The sequence below is a fragment of the Pithys albifrons genome, chromosome 19, assembly GCF_047495875.1.
Source record: "Pithys albifrons albifrons isolate INPA30051 chromosome 19, PitAlb_v1, whole genome shotgun sequence".
Taxonomy (NCBI): Eukaryota; Metazoa; Chordata; class Aves; order Passeriformes; family Thamnophilidae; genus Pithys; species Pithys albifrons.
This window is the reverse complement of record NC_092476.1, coordinates 10,319,473-10,342,831: the sequence shown is the minus strand read 5'-3', so window position 1 is coordinate 10,342,831 and position 23,359 is coordinate 10,319,473. Positions and strand designations below refer to the sequence as shown.

Sequence of the window (23,359 nt, the reverse complement as noted above, 5' to 3'; positions counted from 1 at the left end):
TCCCGTATCGGCCTTTTTAGCCACCAGCAGCTTGCAGCAAGTGTGGGTAGTGCCCTTCTCAAATCTTCGTTCGCCAAGCCTGGCCATGATGATGATGTCACCAAGATGCATCTGAGGGTGCAAGTGTCATCTTGGAAGCATTTTTGAAGACTCACAATATGTTCTGAGTGGTATCTGCTGTTTGCTGTCGAGAACTTCAAGAGGGAGATTGATTACTGTGCATGGTACTGGCTGGGGCTCTGATTGTAACCCTGTAACACACACAGGTGCTTTCTGCAGAAGGGACTGTACACAGAGAATATTTGCACCAATGTGAGTCACCTCAAGGCCCGTTCTCAGCCTCAGAATTCAATGACACAGAACATACCTGGGTAAAGGAAAAAGCCTGTTGGCAAGGAGGACATGGTTCCTGTATGATGTGGCTGCACCCAATTTGTATTTACCTCTGCAAAATGGATTTACCTCTGCAAAATGATTCCATTCCATACAGCAGAACAAATGGCATGTGCTAATTGGATCATAATTCTGTGTGTGACACTGGACTGTTTGATTTAGTCCCATGCTTTTATTAGGAATATAGTGAGTGTATTGAATGTGTTAAAGTCAAGTTGCAGCCCACAGCAGATCTGGCTGCTCTTGGCAAAAGTCATTCTGCAGAATATTCAAAACTGATTACTATAATTTACAGGTTCATTTTCTGTGCACTGGGGAGCAACCAAAACAAGGTGAGTCACTCTAGACCTGAGATCATAGTTCTAGAGATGGTGGATGCTCATCATTTAATGAGCTGAGAAACAGCCACTTCATGACTATCCTTCCACTTCACATGAAAACAACCAAACCAAACAATCCCAGAGCTGTGTCCCTCAGCTGGCCTTCTCCTGTCCAGCTGGGAGCTGAAAGCACAGTGCAGTGCCTTACAAACTCAGGGCATTTCCAAACAATACTGAAACTCTGTTTTTCAAGGATCATTATTTCAGCTCTGGGGTCTGTCACAGCCCAACTCTGTGGCCTCGTGGCTTTGTGCTGTTCCCATCCAAGCAGTGATCCTGTGTTTTCAGAGGATTTCTGGAGCCAGGTGCTCCTGTGGCTGCCCAGAGTTCACTGATTGCTGCTGCATTTCTAACTCAGAGCAGCAGCTTCCATATCCTGTTTTTATCCCCTGTTTTTACAAGACTTAATTCTTGTTCTGTTATTGCATGCCACAGTTATCCTCAAAAACGAAGCACCAACTCCCTTGCATGTGTTCTGGTTTAAATCACTAAACTGGATCCAAAGTCAGGAGCCCCTGCCTGGCTTTTGGAGATGGGAATTCCAAGATTTTGCTCAGATTTATGTCCATTCCAGTAGGTACATTTCATACAGGTGAGCTCAGCAGTGGGTTTCAGTGGGGAGGGGGCAGCTGGTGAGGTGAGGATGCTGCTGGTGCTCTGTGTAGGGGCTGCTCTCCCACACCCCTCCCTTGTGTTGCTGTGCCTGTTTTGCTCCCCCATGGCTGATTTTATTGCATTGACTACTGACTTGCAGCAGTTGGTTGCCAGCTGAGCAGGGGACAGCTGGGGGCAGAGTGAGAGGACAGAACCCACAGCTGCTCCCCTGGCCCTCACGTCTCCACTGCTGCTGTCACTGCTGCTCTCCAGCCCTGTGATTTTGTGCAGCACTGACCGTGAGCCCCCTCACCTCAGTGGGGTGTCCCTGAGCCCAGGCTCCCCCTTGTCTTGCACCTGTGCTCTTGACCAAGCCATGCAAGATCTCTGCTCTTGCTCCAGGGGGACATCAGTGTCACCTGCAGGCACATCCTAGCAGAGAAATGTGTCCCTCCATGTATTTTGTGGAAAGTGGTGGTGAGGTTTGTGACTCTGTGAGTGTGAATCCTCAGCAGAGTAAGTGCTTCTGCTGATCATAAGATCCTGCGAGCAGGAGGGTTTACAATGCACTCCCCATCCCCGCCTTCCCTGCACCAGTTTGGAGGGACAAGCTTCGGGACGGTGGGACTGGTCATTGCTGTGTCCCGCAGGAAACCTTGGCTGGACAGAGGAGATCACCAAGATCCTTGATGAGGTGGGTTTGTCAACGTGCTACCAGCCAGCCTTTGGATTCCAAACCAACACGTACCTTGGAACGTTCTTCAAACACTTGCTGTTGGTGTTTTTCCGCAGGGAAAATTACTTCAGTGCCTCGCAGTAGCTTTAGGGGTGCTATTCAGTGCCGTGTTCCCCCTCAGCACCCCTGTTGTCCCCCTGGTCACCTTCAGCACCCGGAGCGAGGCGGGTGCCGCCGGCAGGCCCCCGGGACCCCCACCCGCGGGGCCGCTGTCACTGCCCGTGCTGCTCGCGCTGCGGTTTTTGGGAGGGTCGAGGGAGTGCGAAGCAGCCGGTCTGGGTTTGAGTGGGGACGAGCCCCGGGGGATCTGCCGGGTGAGGCTGCGGGGGCCGGGGGGAGCGGGCGGGGCGCGGGGGCTGCCGGCGGAGAGCGCGGGGCGGCGGGAGCGGCGGGCGGGTGCCCCCGCCCCAGTGGAGCGGAGCGGAGCGGTGGGATCGGCGGGAGCGGAGCGGTGGGATCGGCGGGAGCGGAGCGGTGGGAGCAGCAGGAGGGGAGCGGCGGGAGCGGCTGGAGCCCCCGCCACGGAGGAGCACAGAGGGCTGTGCTGTGGATGGAGGGGAGCCGGACCTCTCCCCGGTACGGATCCATGGAATCCACCCGGTGGCCGCCCGCGGGGCCAGGTGAGCGCAGCGGGACCGGGACGGGAGGGGCACGGCTGGAGCCGAACTTCCCCCGCCCCCGGTGGCTCCGGGACTCTCCGGGCACTCGAGCCCTGGGAACCGGCGGGGAACAGGCTGCTTCATCCACCAAACGGAGCACCGGGGAGCGGATGCTCCCCGAACTGCTACCGGCATTCCCGGAGCCCCGCGGCCCTCGGGAGTGGGGCGGGAGGAGACGCATGGATGGATGGATGGATGGATGGATGGGATGGAGGGAAGGAAGGGGTGGTTAGAGGAGAGAAAGGACGGAGAGAAGGGGCTGGGTGAGAAGAGGGGTGGCTGGAGGGTCGCACCCTGCCATCCCGCTGCTGCTGCCCGGGCAGACACGGAGCCGCTGAGCTGCCGTGCCCGGCTGTGGGAATGGCTGTGATCGGGAGACTGGGATGCCCGCCCTGCCCTTCCCTGCTTTCCCCCCTCGGTGATCTGTTCTTCCAGTACGACACGGGCTGAGAAGAGGGTGGGATGCCAGCCAAGGGGATTGCCCGGGGCAGAGTCACTGACCTTGCGGTGGGAGGAAGGGTCGCAGTGCTGGGCTGTGAGCAACATCCTGAGCAGGAGACGCGCCTGCAGTTCCTCTGCTGTGCCATCTCTGCGACCTCTCCCCTTCCCTATTCCTTCCTGCTACCCTTTAGCCCCTTGCACCCAGAGGGTCAGGTACAGGAAGGTGGAAAGGCAGGGTAGGAGGGACGGAACAAACTCCTGTTTGACAGGGGTGTGTGTGTGTGTGTTGCCCACAAAACTGCTCAGCTCCTCGGTGATCTGAAGTTTTAGTTCTACTTTGTGCCTTTCAGCACAGTATCCTCCCCAAACCTTCACAGTTGGGGAAGTGTCTGTTGGAAACCCTGCCCTTGGGGGATCTGAGCACTTCCATCACCTGGATCCTCTGCCCCAGAAGCTGGGTGCTCTCGGGGTGGTCCAGAGACTGGTGGTGCTGGGGGCCCTTGTGATGGGTGAGAACATGGCAACAGTCAGTGTCTGCTTCTTGAATGCTGCTCTGCTGTTTGCTCTGAGGACACACAGACTCTCACCCTGCTTGTGCTCAGGAGGTGACCCTGGGGAGGTACCTACAACAGTGGGGTGTTGCACAGGGGTTATACTTTAGTAATACCCCCTAAGTCCTTCCAAGGTACCCCACCTGTGAACTCTGGTCCTTTTTACACCTGTCTAATGGGGCCCCACTGGTGCTGGCTGTGCCAGGGGCTGCACAAACACAGCCAGACAAACCTGCCCTGGTTGCAGTGGGAAAATCTTCCTGATTTCCTAGAGAGGATGCTGGCAGGGAAGCAGTGCCATTGTTTGCAGGCTGCCAGTAGCTGTGATTTCTCCATGGTCTTGTCCTCAAGGACTGGCATGCTAGGCTATCCATTGACAGACCTGCAGGCTCGTGTCTGTCCCGTCAGGAAGTGTGGGTGGAGGGCAGAGCACCCCCTCTGACCAGGCTGTCCAGAGCTGGGCAGTGGGTCATCATCACTCTCATTATCAAGCTTGTGGAGCAAGGGCTGCTTTTGACAGGGTGATTGTCCCCTCCCCGTGCTGCTTCCTGGAGCACAGGGAAGCACAGGGCTGAGTTAAAGGCTTCTTGGGATGGACCCCCTGTGTAGAGCTCTGACCCCCTCCACAGGGGACTGTCAATCGGTCGTCCAACTTTAATTATGAAGCAAATTGCTTGAAACTCAGCCCTGAGCTGGTTGTTGCTGTGACTCATCTCAGCTTGCTGCTGGCTGTCTAAATGTTTTCACCAAAGCCATATGGAGTGGAAGTCTCTGGCTATTATACTCCTCATTAAGGGAGGCCCCCTCCCTGGGTCATGTGTGATAATTAGAGCATCACCTCCAAGTTTCAAAGATTTTTCCCTCTCCCTGGTTTGCCAGGTTGAAATGGTGCCAGCTGGGGAGTCTTCCAGCTCAGGCAGCATGGGGTTGATCCGTGTGTGGCCATGGTACTGTGTGTGCAGCTGTGGGACCAAAGGGACCCCTGGGCATCATGACCACTCATGGGGGTCATCCCTCTCCACCCTCAAAGGGAGACTCAGACTGGGAGACTGATCACAGCTTTACTAAACATCCTGCCTTGGGCAGAAGGAAAAACCTGGTGTGAGAAACCCATTCTCAGCTTTGGCAAGGCCATCTCCAGTGAGATCTTTTCCCCAGCTCTCTGCTTGCAGGATGTGCTGGGATTTAATCCCTCAGGGTTTGTTTGCTGGATGTATGGCTGCCATCACAGAGGCTGCCGTCACACACTGCCCTTTGGTTCCACCAGTGCCTCAGAACAACTCTGGTCTTCCAGCCTGCAATGCTGATGTTCAGGAACTCAACATCACTCCTTATCTGCCTAGAGAAAACTTCTCTTGAGCCAGCAGGGAAGATTCATGCACATCCCAATCAGTTGTCACCAATCTCATTACATGGAATCAAAATGGAAATTGGATTGGAAGAGACCTCTGGAGATACTGAGTTCAACCTGTTGCTCAAAGCAGACTTGGTAGATCAGGTTGCTCATAGCCTTGTCCTGGAATTATCTTGGACCAAAGATGGAGATCTGACAACCTCTCTGATCCCTATTTCAGTGCCTGAACAGCCTTCAGCCTCCTGCTGTCAGCCTCTCCTCCTCCGTTCTGTGCTCCATCCCCTGTCCTCACTCAGATGTTCAGATCTTGACATGATGACCTGTGGTCCAGGGCAGATGGAAGGAATCTCCATCAACAAATTTATCTTTTCATCATATCAGCTGCCTGTCAGTCACCTGTATGGTTTCACTGGTTTCTTATGGATGGTTTTGGTGGATGGTTATGGTGCAGAGGTGTAGCTCTGTGTCCCCTTGTCCAGGCACTCCCCTCCAGGGTTCTTGGGCTTTATTTTGCAAGAACATTCTCCTGGCACTGCCTTCCTTTTGCTTCTGCCCTGGATTAAGCAGTTCCAGGCATATAACAGTATTTCCAGGGCTTCTCATCCAAGACTTACTGCTTTGGTGAGCAGTTCCCTGGAATGTCTGAGGGGTGCAGATGCCATGACCCAGCCACAGCCATGAAGGCACAGCTGAGGGCTGAGACCTTCCAGCTCGAGTCCTGCAGCCCCTGCTCTGCTGTGCCAGGTAGACCTGCCCACTGTCCCCATTTCACAGGACACTCCTGACCTGCAACAGGAGGCTGCTGGGAACTGTCCTGCAGAAAGACGACTTTTGGAGGAGTGTGTGAGAGCAGGGTGGTCCCAGCCACACTGTGGTCCCTGGCTTTGATGGGAAACCCACCCTGAGCAGAGCCAGGAGTTTTCTGGCTCTTGTGGGCAGTGCCTCTGGGCTGGAATTACATCCCACCGTCCTGCTGCAGACAGGGGAAACAACTCAGCCCTGCCACCTCCTCCCATCCCAGCACTGTCACCTCCTCCCATCCCAGCACTGTCACCTCCTCCCATCCCAGCACTGTCACCTCCTCCCATCCCAGCACTGTCACCTCCTCCCATCCCAGCACTGTCACCTCCTCCCATCCCAGCACTGTCACCTCCTCCCATCCCAGCACTGTCACCTCCCAGCCCAGCACTGCCACCTCCTCCCAGCCCAGTCCTGCCACCCCCTTCTTACCCACCACTGCCACCTCCTCCCATCCCAGCACTGTCACCTCCCATCCCAGTCCTGCCACCTTCTCCCATCCCAGCACTGCCACCTCCTGCCCTCCCAGCACTGTCACCACCTCCCAGCCCAGCTCTGCCACCCCCTCCCAGCCCAGCCCTGCCACCTCCTCCCAGCCCAGCTCTGCCACCCCCTCCCAGCCCAGCCCTGCCACCTCCTCCCAGCCCAGCCCTGCCACCTCCTCCCATCCCAGTCCTGCCACCTCCTCTCAACCCAGCACTGTCACCTCCTCCCATCCAAGCACTGTCACCTCCCAAACCAGCACTGTCACCTCCTCCCAGCCCAGCTCTGCCACCCCCTTCCTACCCAGCCCTGCCACCTCCTCCCAGCCCAGCCCTGCCACCTCCTCCCATCCCAGTCCTCCCACCTCCTTCCTACCCAGCACTGTCACCTCCTGCCCTCCAGTCCTGTCATCTCCTCCCTTCACACACACAGGTGAGGATTCACCTTTCCCATCTAGGATAGTTCTGTTAATGAGATTCTGGGATGAGAAGGGAGAAGAAGAGCTTCTGACAGCTGTTTCAAACCCTCACACTCCTCCCCCGGGAAACAGCTGGCTGATAACCTCAGATGAATGATTCTGCCAGCATTGATCAAAGATGTTCTGGGTTATTCACCCACTCAGGCAGGCCAGAAGTGACAGCCCCCCTCCCCCAGACCCACCCCCGTGCTCCTGGGGCTGGTTAGCTTTGTCCTTGGCTCATGGAGGATGCAGTAAATCATGTCTGTGTTTACTGGCACATCTGTAAGTACAAACATTACCCTTTTAAGCTCAGCCTGGTCACAGAAGTGACACAGAGCAATGCAGCTTTTCCCTGGCAGGTCTAGAGCTGGGCTGAAGTACAACCCCAGGGAGTGGCTGCCTACAGGCACGTGGCAGCTGTGCCATCTGCACCTTCACATGTGTTACCTGCATGCCTGGCAGTCCCTGTCACCCGTCCCTGCTGCCAGTCCCCTGCTGCTCAGCAGTGCTGGGTGTAGGTGCAGCAAAATATCCCAGGCAAGAGGAGCTCTGGGGTGACAGAGCATCAGGATGCTCAGGACAAGCAACCTCAGCATCCTGGTCCCCTAGCAACTGCACTCTGGTCCCCTAGCAACCACATCCTCATCCTGTAGCAACCACAGGCCGGTCCCTTAGCAACCCACATCAGGCCTGTGGAAACAAGGTGAAGGGAGGGGGTTTGTGCTCGTTTGTAGCAGAGTCTTTGAGGAAGAGCTGATGGAGGGCAGTGCATCCAGCCCCACCATAAGGACAGGTACCCTTTCCAGAAGAATTTGTGACAGGAAGCCAGAACTCATTTTTCACTTAGGAAGCCTTTCCTAGCTAGGAGTACTTTTCTCATAAATAGTTGGATGCTCTTCTTTCTCTTCTCCTTTGCATACCAGAGAGAAAAATGCAGTATCTCTAGTCTGAGGAGAGATAAATCCTCCCAGTGGTACAGGCTGTGCTGGCAGTGACCCCGGGGAGGGAAGCCAGAGGTGATGATAAAGCCTGGGAACAAAAAGAGGATTTTGCCTTTTTTTCAGGCCCTATGCTCTGGAAGCACAGCCAATATTTGCTTTGTAGCATTTTTAGCGTTCTTGCCTCCAAGTCAACCTTTTGAATTCTTTTCACTGCTGTGACATTTTGGAGGATACCTCCATCTCTTACTTTACACCCACACTCTGTCCAAGCCAGGGGCCCATTAGAATGGAGAGCGATGGAGGATTCACACGCTGGCTTTGGCTGAACTTGACCTTTGTGACCAGGGAAGAGGGACATAATCTCCAAGAAATCCTCATGAGTTTCTAAGCCAGAAACAGCAGAAAACTATTCTCCAAACCACTCACACTGACCCAAAACAGTCGTATTTTGACAATAAACCTTCTCTGCTGGTAGCCTTGGAAATAAGTCACTCTGGGAATGATTTCCCAAGCAGTTTTACATGACAGGTAGAGGATCAGTGACTGAAGAGTGTTTGGTCTTGTGCCTTAATGCTGGTGTCTTACTGCCCTGTGACCCTTAGCACTGGCCTGGGGCCTGTTTGGAATGCCCAGGTCACACAGTTAGACCTCCTACTCCCAAACATCAGCTGCCTGGAAAATCCTGTTCCCAGAGCTGGTGCATGGCTGTGCTCTCCCCTTTCTCTGCACAGGGCAAGTCCCAAGACTGCAGGAGGGCAAAATGTGCCCTGTGAAGATTCAAAGGAAGCAGAATTTGTCCCTTGTCTGTTATTCTGAATGTTTTCTCACAGCCTGGCTTTGCAGTAGCACATCCCAGGAGACCTGGGTTAACCTGTGTGTGATGAATGTGCTGCTGCCCATCACTGATAACAAACCCTGAGACACAGACCAGGCTGGGAGGTGACAGCTGACCTGGGAGATATTCCCATAACCTGGTCTGGGTGTCACTGTGGGATGCACAGGCACTCAGGCATATGAATCCACACAGCACCCATGTGTAAATTCATGGGACAACCTGGTGCCAACCAGTGGAACATCTGTGTGTAAGTCCTTGGCAGGGAGAGGCAGAGCTGGTGATCAGAGCCATGGATGGGGGTTGCTGGTCTTTCATCCTCTCCATCCTTCTAAACTACAAATTGCAGCCCTTTTTTCCTGCACTTTGCTTTGAATTTCTTAACTCTTGCCCTGAGCAAGTGACATCCCCTTTCCCTGCCTCACTTTCCCCAGGGGGTGTGTGTGTGTGTGTGTGTGTGTGTGTGTGTGTGTGTGTGTGTGTGTGTGTGTGTGTGTGTGTGTTACAGAGGTGATGTCTCAGCACTCCAGAGGTCATGGAAGCTGGACTGACCTGTTGGGTACCATGAGGGCTCTTCTCCTGGTGAACTGGGAAGGATGGGGGGACTTTAGCCAGCCCGTCATGGAAGGGGAGCAGCTGAATGAATTTCATGTCCATCATTCCTTAGCTCTGTGTTATGTGAGTCCAGAATTTGTTCCTGGCATGTGGTGGAGAAGGGTACACACACACAGGCTCATGTCTCTGTGCTGAGAAATTTAAGGCTTCCCTGGGTCTGGAAAAAGAGACATTCCTGTCCTTCCTTCCAGGAACTTTTGGCTCCCTTGGCCTCCTGCTGTTCAGAGTTGGGGAGACCATGAAAATTCGGGTCTTTCTCAGCAGCACAGAGCCTGGCACAGCAGTGGGTTGAGCAGGGTGTGCAAAGCCAGACAAAGCAGAGGAGGTGATGCTGGTTTCTAAGACTTCAAGACCCTGTGGTCCCTGTTGGCTCAGCACCCATCTGACATCTCCTGCTGACTAACATGGCTCCTGTTTCACTCACAGAGGATGAGATCATTTCCATGGCCGACTCCACCACCACCATTGATGACATTGAAGGAGAGCTCTTCAAAATCGAGAGGATCAGGGAGATCCTGGTGAGGAGGGAGTCAGAGCTCCGCTACATGTGAGTACCTGCCCTCCTCCTGTGCTCTGCCCCATTCCCAGGGTCATCACAGCATTTTCCTTGCCCAGTCAGACACAGATCATTCCCGGGGTGGGCAGAGCTGAGCCTGCTTTCCACTGTGTTTTCCACCTGGAAGTGCAGCCTCTCCCACTGCTCTGGCCTTGGCCTCAGAAGGGGCTTGGATGGCTCCCTGTTATAAAGCTGCCACTGATGCTGGGAAGGTCTGAGCCAGCCTAATTCTGTTTATCACGTGGGTTTAACCATAAATGTTTCCATAGTCAAATACTAGAACTCCGTGTTCCCAGTGGGTCCATACTCCTCCTTAGTGTGAGGCTCTTAGGCTGGGATTGGGAAGGAACCTGAGGTTTGGTGGTTTGTTGCTGCTCTCTGGAAATGTGGCTTTGCCCCAGCATGAAGATCTGCAGCTGCTGAACAGCCACATAAGCACAGTTTGTTCTCCCAGATTGAAGCATTGCACATCCTCCTAACTTTCCTTCTCCATCCCCTGGGGTCACCAGGACACAGCAGGGTTGGATGAGCATCTGTGTCTGGTGCCACCCTGCATCCTGCATCCTGCATCCTGCATCTCCATCCTGCATCCTGCATCTCCATCCTGCATACTACATCTCCACCCTGCATCTCCATCCTGCATCCTACATCTCCATCCTGCATCCTACCTCACCATCCTGCATCTCCACCCTGCATCCTGCATCTCCACCCTGCGTCCTGCATCTCCATCCTGCATCCTACAGCTCCATCCTGTGTCCTACATCTCCATCCTGCATCCTACATCTCCATCCTGCATCCTACATCTCCATCCTGCATCTTACAGCTCCATCCTGTGTCCTGCATCTCCATCCTACATCTCCATCCTGCATCTCCATCCTACATCTCCATCCTGCATCCTACCTCACCATCCTGCATCTCCACCCTGCATCCTGCTTCTCCACCCTGCATCTCCACCCTGCATCCTGCATCTCCATCCTGCATCCTACAGCTCCACCCTGCATCCTGCATCTCCATCCTGCATCCTACAGCTCCATCCTGTGTCCTGCATCTCCATCCTACATCTCCATCCTGCATCTCCATCCTACATCTCCATCCTGCATCCTACCTCACCATCCTGCATCTCCACCCTGCATCCTGCATCTCCATCCTGCATCCTGCATCTCCATCCTGCATCTTACAGCTCCATCCTGTGTCCTGCATCTCCATCCTACATCTCCACCCTGCATCTCCATCCTACATCTCCATCCTGCATCCTACCTCACCATCCTGCATCTCCACCCTGCATCCTGCATCTCCACCCTGCATCTCCACCCTGCATCCTGCTTCTCCACCCTGCATCTCCACCCTGCATCCTGCATCTCCATCCTGCATCCTACAGCTCCACCCTGCATCCTGCATCTCCATCCTGCATCTTACAGCTCCATCCTGTGTCCTGCATCTCCATCCTACATCTCCATCCTGCATCTCCATCCTACATCTCCATCCTGCATCCTACCTCACCATCCTGCATCTCCACCCTGCATCCTGCATCTCCATCCTGCATCTTACAGCTCCATCCTGTGTCCTGCATCTCCATCCTACATCTCCATCCTGCATCTCCATCCTACATCTCCACCCTGCATCTCCATCCTACATCTCCACCCTGCATCTCCATCCTACATCTCCATCCTGCATCCCCACTCCCAGCACAGCCTTTGCAGCTGAGGGAGGAGCGAGGGATTTTCTCTGTGGTCCATTTCAATAATCAAAGCAGTTTTGGGCTAAAAATGTCTAGACCTTTCAGATTTAAGGCAATCAAACAGTCACTGTGTTGCTGCAGAGCTAACCAGCTGCAACAGAAAGATGCAGGAGGCATAAAGAACAATTTTCCTGGGTATACTGGGAGATGTTATGGTTTGGGAGGAAAAGGACTGACTAGTATTCATTGTTTGGGTTGACTAAGCTTTTTAATGGCACTGAATTGTTGTAGTCAGCCCAGTCCTCACATCCCCTGCTGCCAGGCCAACAAAAACCTGCATTTTTTTTTACTGATAATGCCAAAGATCCTATTTCCTGTGCTATAGCACTTGATATGCTGGTTTGTTTGTTGTTTTTTTTTATATGTCTGGTTTCTCAGTGGCACCTGCACCACAGGGATCACCAAAGCCTGGAAATAAATCCCTGTGTAAATGCAGTGTGTGGGGAAGCTGTGAGCTGGACTGGGGCTCAGAGGCTCTGATTTGGAATGGCAGCCTCTTTGAGGCACAGTTCCCCACACTCACAGTTGAAAAGGATTCTTGGAATTCATAAAAAGTGTAGTTCTTCAATGCTTTCCATGGCAACCGGTACCTGATTCTCTCAGGTGCTGTCAAAGCTCACAGATCTTGGTTTTTCTTATCCCTTTGTTTGTTTTCTTCTTTGGTTTGTCCTTGGAAAACAAAGGGAAGTCACCTCCAGAAACCACACGCTGGGGTGGGCTTGGCTGCAAAACTGAACCCTTGGGAGTTTGGAAGTGTCAGGATTCCATGTCTGGGTGTTCTTGGAGGGCTGGAACTCGAGCATCACCTCTGTGGGGTGCAGGAGAAAGGAGTGTGGATCTGTAGGGCAGGGAAGGCTGAGGAGAAGAGAGTGGTCCCAGACCTCAGTTCTGCAGGACAGGGTTTACAAGGATGGGGAACTGGGGCTGCAGGTGATTTGTTTCTTCCCCAATGGAGAAAAAGTGTGATATTCGGGGTGGTTGGACTGTAGGGCCTGGGGAGGTGGACATTTCCCTGGATGTGCTGACAAACTGGTCAGTCTATAGCAATCAGTGTTTTCTCTCTGTTGGAAATGTCAGACTAAAATGTTCCAACATTTCTGAGATGTCTGTGCTCTGGAAAACAATGGAGTGCCTGATCTCTCTCCTTTTATAGGGCAAAAGGAAAGGTCTGAATCCTGTGGGAGACTCAGCTCCACACCCTCACTCCTCAGTGTCCTGGTCTGCTGCTCCCTGGGGCTGAGCAGGGCCACCATGGCTGTGGCTTATGGTGTTATCAGCAGTGCTAGAAGCAATCCCAGCTCTATCAGCAGCTTTCTGGGTGCTTCTCCCTGCAATCCCTCCCAGGTTTTACTGAAAGGAGAATTTTTATTATTGCCTTCTTATTATTCTCATTATAATTTTTTTCCAGAATTCATTTCCAATTTAAATTTCATAACTTTTCAGCTCTCATTTGACTGCTTTTTTTCCATTTAATAAGTATATCACCAGCAGTCAGCCTGTTGTCCATGTGTCCCATGCAGAGCTGGTGCTCTTTGTACAAGTTCAGGGCTCAGCCACCACAGGACCCAAGAGGACAAACAGCCCCCTCTGATCTCCATGTGCAGCTCCCAAGCTGGTCCTGTTCAATGTGGAATGCAAAGGAAAACTGTGCACTGGAGCAAAAATCTGCCAGAGCCAAGAGGATGCCTTTGCCTCCACCTGAGCTGATCCCCTCCCACAGCAACATCTCACAGGATTAGAGGTTGCCCAGAGGAGGCTCAGAGGTGACCTCAGCACTGTCTGGAAGTGCCTGAAGGGAAGTTCTGGCCAGGTGGGGGTTGGTCTCTTCTCCCAGGCACTCAGCAATAGGACAAGGGGGCACGATGGGCTCAAGCTCTGCCAGGGGAAATTGAAGTTGGAGATGAGAAAAAACTTCTTTGCAGAGAGAGTGCTCAGGCATTGGAATGGGCTGCCCAGAGAGGGGGTGGATTCCCCATCCCTGGAGGTTTTTCAACTGATCTTGGCCGTGGCACTGAGTGCCATGATCTGGTAAAGGGCCTGGAGTTGGACCAAGGGTTGGACTTGATGATCTCGGAGGTCTTTTCCAACCCAATCCATTCTATGATTCTATGATTCCTCTTTGTGAGATTGTTTATTTCCCCTTCTGTTATTAACATTTTTGGTGTCCTCAGCTGCCAAAGCTGCATCTTCAGTAAATATGACTCATCCCAGAAGGGGTGGACAGTGTGACTCAGCGGAAGGACCAGCAGGATTGTTGGGGATGCAGACAAGGCTTTTAGTAACTCCCATTTCCAAAGGAACCAGCAGCACTTCTGTGCAGGGTGTCACCAGCTTGTAAGTCAGTCATGGATTTTCTGTATACATGAATAATGCCCTGGGATCCCCGGCACAGGAAGGACATGGAGCTGTTGGAGCCAGTCCAGAGAAGGCACCCACCAAGATGGTCAGAGGATGGAGCAGCTCTGCTGGGAGGAAAGGGTGGGAGAGTTGGAATTCTTCAGCCTGGAGAAGAGAAGCTGTGGGGTGACCTCATTGTGGCCTTCCAGTACCCAAAGGGAACCTGAAGGAAAGATGGAGAGAGACTATTTCCAAGGGCCTGGAGTGACAGGACAAGGGAAACGGCTTCGAATTGTCAGAGGGCAGAGTTAGATGGGATGCTGGAAAGAAATTAATCCCTGTGAGGGCAGTGAGGCCCTGGCACACGTGTCCAGAGAAGCTCTGTCTGCCGAGGGAACAGCCATGTGAGTCTTAAAATGAAATCAGTAAATAAATTAGATAGTTCCTCTGCCAGCCCCAGTAAGCCATGAATCACAGAATCATAGAATTGATTGGGTTGGAAAAGACCTCAGAGATCATCAAGTCCAACCCTTGGGCCAACTCCAGTCCCTTTACCAGATCATGGCACTCAGTGCCACGGCCAAGCTCAGCTGAAAAACCTCCAGGGATGGGGAATCCACCCCCTCTCTGGGCAGCCCATTCCAATGCCTGAGCACTCTCTCTGCAAAGAATTTTTTTCTGCTCTCCAACTTCAATTTCCCCTGGCAGAGCTTGAGCCCATCGTGCCCCCTTGTCCTATTGCTGAGTGCCTGGGAGAAGAGACCAACCCCCACCTGGCCAGAACTTCCCTTCAGGCACTTCCAGACAGTGCTGAGGTCACCTCTGAGCCTCCTCTTCTCCAGGCTAAACACCCCCAGCTCCCTCAGCCTCTCCCCACAGCACTTGTGCTCCAGTCCCTTCTCCAGCCTCGTTGCTCTTCTCAGTTGGTTGGAAGAGACCTCTGAGATTATCAAGACCAACCCTTGATCCAACCCCACTGTGATCACCAGCCCAGGGCACAGAGTGCCCTGGGCTGGTGATCACAGTGGGGTTGGATCAAGACATGGTGGATTCTCTGTCCCTGGAGGTGTTTAAGAGGACACTCAGTGCCACATCCAGTCCCTTCTCCAGCCTCGTTGCTCTTCTCTGGCCCCGCTCCAGCCCCTCAATCTCTTGCCTCAACTGAGGGGCCCAGAACTGAACACAACACTCAAGGTGTGGCCTCCCCAAGGCAGAGTCCAGGAGAAGGGTCACTGCCCTGGGCCTGCTGGCCACGCTAGTTTGGATCCAGGCCAGGATCCCATTGGCCTTCTTGGCCACCTGGGCACACTGGTGGCTCCTGTTGAGCTTCCTGTCCCTCAGTCCCCCCAGGTCCCTCTGCCTGGCTGCTCTCCAGCCACTTGAGCAGCACTCAGGCTGGTTCCCATGTAAGGGGCTGATTGTCTGTGGTGCTCCTGAGACATCCAAACTTCCTCAGCTCAGACAGGACCACACAACCCCTGTTGGCTCCAGCAGGTGACCTTTGAGTTGAGCCCATCCTGATCAGCACCTTGCTGCTGTCATGGGGCTTGAGCCAGAGATATTTCCATTGCCTTTGGCTTCAGCAGGCTCCTTTTCTCCTTGTTTCTCAGAGACACCTGCAAAGTTTGCACATTTTCCTCCTGTTATATTTCATTTTTCTAACTTCCTTTTATTCTACAGAAAAGCAGGATAAAAAAGGCTGACCCTCTTATATGGCATCCATTTCTTTTTGGACTTTGCTGTTTGGGAATTACTTTTGAAGAGAAGGAGAGACAGTGGATGTGTCAGGTTTTAATAAGGATTTATTTTTATTAGGACAGTGAAAGTTGGGGTTTTTTTTGCCAACAACCAGTGACCCAACCCAAGTGGCTCCAACAAATGCTCTGGGATAAAGTGGGATCCCATTTCCCATGGGGACACGGATAAATCTGTGCTCCCCACCACAGTCACTGAGTACATTGACTTCCAGCATTGGTTGGGTGTTGCTCTGAGGGTTTTGAGCCTTTCCCAGTCTTCTCCCCTCAGTGATTTCCCTCTTCTCTCTGCAGGATGGATGACATTCAGCTTTGCAAAGAGATCAGCAGGCTGAAAAAGGAGCTTCAAAAACTCATAGCCCTGCCAGGTAAGGCTTGGTGGAACTTCAGAAAACTGCACCCTGCTGCAGCCAGCAGAGAGGTTCCCCTGAAAGACAAGAAGCTCTTTGGGCAGCTCCCACCCCAGGATGGTCCCAGATGCTGCACCCACAAATGGGGCTCCCTGAGTCTCTCCTCAGATTCTCCCTGGGAGTTTTGCTGCTGGTGGTACTTTCAGGGAGTTCTTGTCCAGGCTTGGGCTACAGGGCAGAGGACACTGAAAAGGAGAGAAACAATAAATCCTTTGAGGTGTGGGACAGGAGAAGGGGAGCTGAGGGAGGTGGCAGGGAATCCCAGCACGGTGGGACCTGCCACATGCACCAGGGAGGATCCCAAATGAGTCAAGAGGACAAGCAGGGCACATTGTCTGACCATACCACCGAGGGGCCCCTTTGGAGGAAATAGGAGGGGAGATGCCTTCAAAGGCCTTACGTATGTGAAAAGGCACAAATTCTTGCTGTGGCCATGTCAGAACATGTGTCAGTGGTGGGGCAGAGCACAGCAGCTGCCAGGGAAGGATTTCTGCTTGCTGCCAGGGAGGGATGGGTGCTAGGGGGATGGCATGCCAAAGGCACCTGGTGGTGACCCTGATTTAGGTGAATCCACCATTCAGGATGTTGAAAAGAGACAAACAGGCCAGGGCAACATGTATGAAAACTTCAGCTGGGAGGAAGTGCTGCTTTTGTCACCTCCCTCACCTTCATGTCTCATCACCAGCTACAGCCACCCTTGTCCCTTCACAGCCCAGGAAAAGCCAAACCTCATTTCTCTAAAGGAACTCTCTCAGTATTCAAATGAAACCCCCCACCAAACAGCTCCAGGTTGGAATGAGACCCAGCAGGAAAGGCTTCCCCACAGGCTGTGTCCAGTCCTGGTCATAAGGCTCTGCCTCCTGCTCTGACACCCTCATTCAGCCCTCAGCAAGGACTGTTTTCAGGAGCAGATGGGAGACATAGACCCTGAGATGAGTTCAGTTGGTTAAAACTTGGTTGTAATAACGCCAAGGTCATGGGTTCAAACCCCCATGTGGGCCATTGACTTAAGAGTTGGACTCGATGATCCTTGTGGGTCCCTTCCAACTCAGAATAGTCTGTGATTCTGTGATTCCATATCTCTGCTTATCTGTACCCACACAAGCACCAGGATTTGGACCTCAGCTATTTGCACCTCAGATGCCTCTCTTAAGATGCTGCACTCACTGAGGCCAGTGAATGTGTAGCAGGGGGTGATGCCTCGATGCAGACAAAGCACCAGCTGGGCACGTCTGTTTCCTCAGGCACCACCTCAGCTCATCAGTTCTGTACCCGAGGTTACCTCAAAGCCAAGTGGCAACAAATACTGAGCCTGTCTGATGCCACTGTGTCACTGTGCTGTGTGTGCTGTGTGAATCTGCAGCACAGAGTTAGAGCCCAGATGCTGCTTAACATGCAGGTCCTGATTAGTTTGATACAACCTGGATGTATCCAGAGAGAGGTTCAGACAGAGAGGGGAGTCATAAAATCAGGAGCTGCTTGCAAAACAGACCCAAATCTCATGTGGGCTTTTGATTCAAACACCTAAACTAAGACTTTATCTAAGCCATGGCTGAGGACCAGAAATAAATTGGCCTTTTTCTGATGATGGAGAAATGTGTCTAGCTTTCCTTCATCTGTTTTGGTCTTTTATTTCTTGCCTTTTCAGCACTCCCACATTCAGCTGAAAGCAGAAATTCTGCTCACATCAGGGATGCTCTTTTTGTCTCCTTTCTAACTTGGCTCAGATCAGACTATACTGGAAAAATCCTGCACATCACTGTTCTTGAGAGAGTGTCACAGCAGTCCTTGGTTCCAATAAAGACTTGAACACGTCAGTGCTTACTCAGAGCTCAGCCAGACCTGTGGCTTGAAATCTCACCAGAGCAAAGTGCTTTAATAATTCAGAGATCATGGTCAGGGTGGGCTCTGACATCAGCAAGTCTGGAAAAAAGGTGCAGTGTTTGTACAGTGGGACATAAGTCTGACATGCCCCACCAGGAATGCAGATTGTTGATTAACTCCAAAAAACCAGTACTTGTGCACAGCCTGGTGTTTCCCATTTGTGTGGCATCCACTTGGAAGTGCTTCTGTTTCTACCAGGCAGGTAAGAGCTGCCCAGGGCCAGGTGACTGTGCATTAAATGTTCCTGGTGGAAGATCAGCAGGTGTGGTTCAGCCCTGAGCCCAGAGCAGCTTTTTCTTCCAGGAAGCTCATTCCTTGCACAAGACCACAGTGGCAGAAAAAGCCTTTGTTTGCTGGGGATGTTTCTAACAGGGTGATTCTGAGTGTTTCCTCCTTCCAGGAGCTCTGCAGCAGCAGCTCAATCGATCTGTAGCAGACTTCAAACTACAAATCAATACTTAGTTTAGGGAACTGCTGAGCCCCAGCCCACAGGGCTCACTCCATACTGTGAATTTTGCCGTATTTTTATATAGCTGAAGGAAGATTGGAGATTGATCCATTCTGGGCTAGGCTGCTTTTGGAGCTGGATGCTGAATTCAGACTTGGTATTAAATAGCTGCAGCACAAACAGTCATAGTTTCCACTAAAGGTGATATTTCCCACTCCTTATCCTTATGACTGTAATCCTCACATATCCCACTGACCATTGTGTAACAATTTATGTAGGACAGGATTTCATAGTGATGTGAGAGTTTTCCAGACCTTCAGTAACTCACTGCCCAAAGATACGTGGCCTGAGTAGGTCCCATTCAAGGTAGGTCAGTCCAGGGGTTCAAGTGACAACCAAGACTGATGGACTCAAAATAGCCTTGCAGAAACTTGTGGCCATCATTGTTACTGGGGTGGGAATGGGGGTGACAGGGGTTTAGAAGGTCAGATGTAGATGATGAGATCACCAGGACCATGTTCAGCAGGCGAATAAGGCTACAAAACCAGAAAATTTGTTTTTCATGCCTGTGTATGTAAGATGTGTGAGGTGCACCTGCACATTGCTGATAATTCTCTGCACACCTGAATCCCTGGCTGGTTTCTCAGCCACATGGAGGACTGAGATCTCTGGACCTCTACCCAGCTCAGGGCCAAGCTGGGGCTGGTTGGGTGTGCTGGCATGGGAAGTGGGGGGTAAACACATCTGGCTGAAGGACAACATCTGACTGACACCTCTGAGCTTGTTGGCACTGGCAGCCAAACTCTCCAGGAAGGCAAGGGGCTGTAGTCATCTCCCACCCGAGAGGTCACCTGCTCGAGGAGCCCTTTCTCTACCTCTTGCAGTGCTCAGCCTGATGACAGTTTTGGGGAGAAGCTAGAACTTCACAGCTGGATGACAGCAGACATGTCTCCTCCCAGCCAGGGTGGTTTGGGATGAGGTGGTTGCTCATTTAGCAGCCCGTGCCTCCATCCTGGTGCTTTCTTTGGCTTGGCTTTTGCCCCCACTCTTGTATCTGCTCTTGGGTTGAGCAGAAGCAGAGCAGGCTTGGCCTTGGCAGGGGTGGGATGGCCCCTGTTGGTGTGTTAAATATATTCTCTGTGCTGCAGAGAACGAGAAGTCCAATGAGGAGAAACAGAGGGAAGAGGAGCTGGTCCAGCAGATACACAAGCTGGTGGAAACGCGGGATTTCCTGGTGGATGACGTGGAGTTTGAGAGGCTCAGGTAGCTGAGAGCAACTTATTCCTTGCACTGAGGACAGTGCAGTCTGTCCTCTGATCTGTATCCTGCCTTCCCAAATGCTCCTGTTCCTCTCCTGAGCAGTAACCAAGTTCTTTGTCACAGGGAAAGGGAAGAAGACAAGGAAATGGCAGAGTTCCTGCAAAGTAAGCTCTCCAAAAGCTACCTCCAGAAAACAAGTAGGTGGTTGTTGAGTTGTATTCCTTGAATTGAACCTCCCTGGCAGTTTCTCCCCTTTCCTAAGCACTCTGTCTCCAAGATTTTATGGCTCTGCCTGGGGCTGGTTTACCTGGAGACCATCTATTGCTGGGGTAGGGTGTGGGGAAATGGCAGCTGGGGGATGCTGGTGCTTGAGATCACATTGTGAAAATGTCCTGAACAGGTACAGATGTTGTGCTTCCATTTCTCTCCTGACATTTCCCAGTCACCATGTCCTATGAGAATGGGGATGGGTTGGTTTTCTTTTGTAGCTGATGGACTTCACCTGACCCTTTCCAACCAGCTCTTTACATTCCATCACACCATTACCTAAGGTCACATCCTGCATGGATCCCACAGCTCTGATGGCAGAACACCCCCTTTCCTGAGCCTCTGTCACCTTCCCAGTGTGGTGGGAGGCATTTCCAGCCCAGGGACCCTGCGGGCAACCAGGGAGCACACATGGCAATGTCCCTCCTGGGTGCAGGAGCTCTTGCCCAGCAATGGGACCGTGTCCTGGTCACCAGGCAGACCCCAGTTCCTCTTTCCATAGCTCCTGTCAAGGAGAAGAAGATGACTTCCAGGGGACAGCAAACCTCAGCACCGTACATGACCAAGACAGGCCTTACCCTGCTCAAGGAGTGCTGTGGCTTCACCTGCTCCATCATGTAGACCAGTCCCAGCTCCTTACACAGGACATGATCATGGTATGTGTGCACATCTGGGAAGCCAGGCTGGGCAAGAGGGGCTTCCTTGTGCTGAGTCTTCCTGGCTCAACAGCATAGTGATGTGCCAGTATTTTGGAAACAGAGATTACCCAGAGCCAGGCTGTGTCCATGACACAGGACAGTCCTCTGGCTGACGAGGGGCAACAAGGCAGTTTCTGTCCATAAGTCATGTAGGACATAACTCCTTCCAAATTTTGTTACTTTGTGGAAGTGTCAGGGAGTTGCAGACCCTTGGGGAGGTGCTTCTTGCCAGTGCAGCCTGGTAGAGACTTCCCACCTCATCCCAGGAGGAGGCTGAAGTGACCGGGTTGGATCTCCACTGGGTCAGCTCTGCCTCCCTGCTCTTATGCCTATGCACGACTCTGCTCCACAGCACTTGCTGCCAAAATTGGTTTTTGTGGGGTGCAGGCAAGTCAAGCAAGGCCTAAACAGCTTGATGGGGAGCAAAGCTGACCTGGTGGTAGCTGCTGAGCTGAGCTCGCTCCTGCCAGAGTGGCCTGAGGACACAGGCAACCAAATCACAAGTGAGAGGAAGTTTTGTCTGTAAGGATGTGCTTTACTGCAGCTGAAGTGAAATCCTGCTCTCCAGCATCACAAATCTGAGCCCAGACCTTACAGGTCAGCACAAGGAGGTGAAACCACCCACCCACTGAGCTCCCACCTGCTCCCACTCCTGGGTTGCACCCAGAGGGCATGAGCATGGCCAGAGCAGAGCACTAGTACCTGATTGACCCCACATGTGACAAGCAGTGTGTGAGAGGAAGATGATGGTAATGGAGGTCCAATGGGTTGCAGCCTCTATGGGAGGATACATCTCATCCTGAATATCACTGGAGACTTCCACTGTGGCCAGTGGCCTAAGAGCCAGCAGTTCCTCTCATTGGCCTTAGGTGATCCATAGAGCAGGGTTTGCTCCCTGGCCATTGCAGAAGGAAGGCACTAAAAGATCCCATGGTCACAGCTCATGGTTTCCCACCTCTTGCCTTTCCTGCCCAGGTCTCCAGTCAGAGTCCACAGTCCGCTCTTCTCTGAGAGATCCAACTTCCCATCACTGTCCATGCTTCCCACTGCAGCACCACCACCGGAGGGGCTTCCCAAGCAGGCTGCTCCAAGTTTGAGTGATGACACGTGTCCTTGGTACCACAGCAGTGGCACCACATCCTCCATGGCATCAACAAACACCACATTCCACCTGAGCTCAGCTTGGAAGGCGTGTGCAGCAGTGACTGGAGAATCCATGACTGGGGGACCAGTGCAGTCCTTCACCTGGACACAGGGTTAAAAAAAGCACTGGGAGCTCCTGTGTGGAGAACATTGTGCTCCACCATCCAAGACGTGCTGTGCCCACAGATGATTGTCTCATCCTTAGCCTTGCATGACCTTGTGAGTCTCTGTGGGATGATTCCTGAAGACTCTTGGTGGGGAACATCTCTGGGATGGGTTTCACTGTGTTTGCCTTGGTTTTCTGCAAGGTAGAGCCAAGCCAAGGTTCAGGGTGGTTCCTGGAGCCTGCTGAATGAAGGGATGCTCCCTGTGAAGTTGCCACCAGAGCACACACCAGGTGTGTTGAACTGCAGGCAGATGAGTTGCTTTCCCCACCTCACCATGGCTGGATTCAGTGTTCAGCTCCAAGAAAAACGAGGAGGTGAGAACAACAGGAACACAATTCAGAGCAGGGCAACATGGAGAAGGAAAGGAAAACCAAACAGGAGACTGAGGAAATGGCAGAGGAAGGTGGAGACAGCAGGTGCGATGCTCTCAGTGCCAAGACAGCATTCAGTCCTGCCCTCCAGTGACCCAGCCAGTGTCTCTGGGCTTGGCACCATGAGCTGGACACAGTCCTGTGCAAAAGACTTGGGGCACCCTGAGGTCATCCAGTGTCTCTGTTGTCCCTCCTGACTCCTCCAGTGAAAATGCTGATTCCCCCAGCTCAAGCCCTGCTGCAGTTTGCTACAGGGTCCTGAGACAGTGTTCCTACCTGGGTCACTTGTCACTGTGCCAGTGAGTTGGTCACAACACACATGGCTCTTCCCACTGCACCTGGGAGCACATTCACCCTTACAAACCACGGGGCAGGTGGGAGACTTCCTAGTGCAGTGCCATAAGCAGGTCCAAGATCCTCTGGCATATTACAGAATCACAGAATGGTTTGGGTTAGAAAAGACTTTAAAGATCATCCAGTCCCACTCCCTGCCATGGGCAGAGACACCTTTCACCAGCCCAGGCTGCTCCAAGCCCTGTCCAACCTGACCTTGGACACTTGCAGGGATGGGGCAGTCACAGCTTCTCTGCCCAAACTGTGCCAGGGCCTGCCCACTCTCACAGGGAAGGATTTATTCCTAATATCTAATCTAACCCTATTCTCTGTCAGTTTGAACCCACTTCCCATTGTGTCCTGTCACTCCAGGCTCTTATAGTCTCTCTCCATCTTTCTTTGAGCTCCTTCAGGTCCTGGAAGACCACAATTAGGTCATCCCAAACTCTTCTCTTTTCCAGGCTGAACAATCCCAGTTCTCCCAGTCTTCCCTCATATATCAGCACTATCAGATTACCCAGTGTGTGGACACCTGTTCTCTAACCTTTGCAAAGGGGTTTCCACTCCCTTGTCCTTCCCAGACAACCTCCTCTATCTAAGATACTGATCTTACCAGCAGCCAGAAAAGTCCATAAACTAAACCAGTCCCTCTGCCCCTGCACAGACCAGGGTGTAAGGCCCAAATGGGCCAACATGACACCTGCAAATTGGACTCCACCAAACTCAACCCTGCTTTTGTTTGTGTCACTTCTGAGC

The 23,359-nt window shown here is 52.6% G+C and overlaps 1 protein-coding gene across 1 annotated transcript; it reads left to right on the top strand.

Annotated features, from left to right (window-relative positions):
• Positions 1-2,653: 2,653 nt before the first annotated feature.
• LOC139680794 (bMERB domain-containing protein 1-like) lies at positions 2,654-21,638 on the top strand. The gene is made up of 7 exons (XM_071573711.1): positions 2,654-2,723; positions 9,664-9,784; positions 15,917-15,990; positions 19,513-19,627; positions 19,748-19,821; positions 20,394-20,547; positions 21,565-21,638. Exons 1-6 carry the CDS (start codon positions 2,654-2,656, stop codon positions 20,510-20,512), a joined length of 573 nt encoding a protein of 190 aa, XP_071429812.1. The 3' UTR covers positions 20,513-20,547; positions 21,565-21,638.
• The last annotated feature ends 1,721 nt before the right edge of the window (positions 21,639-23,359 follow it).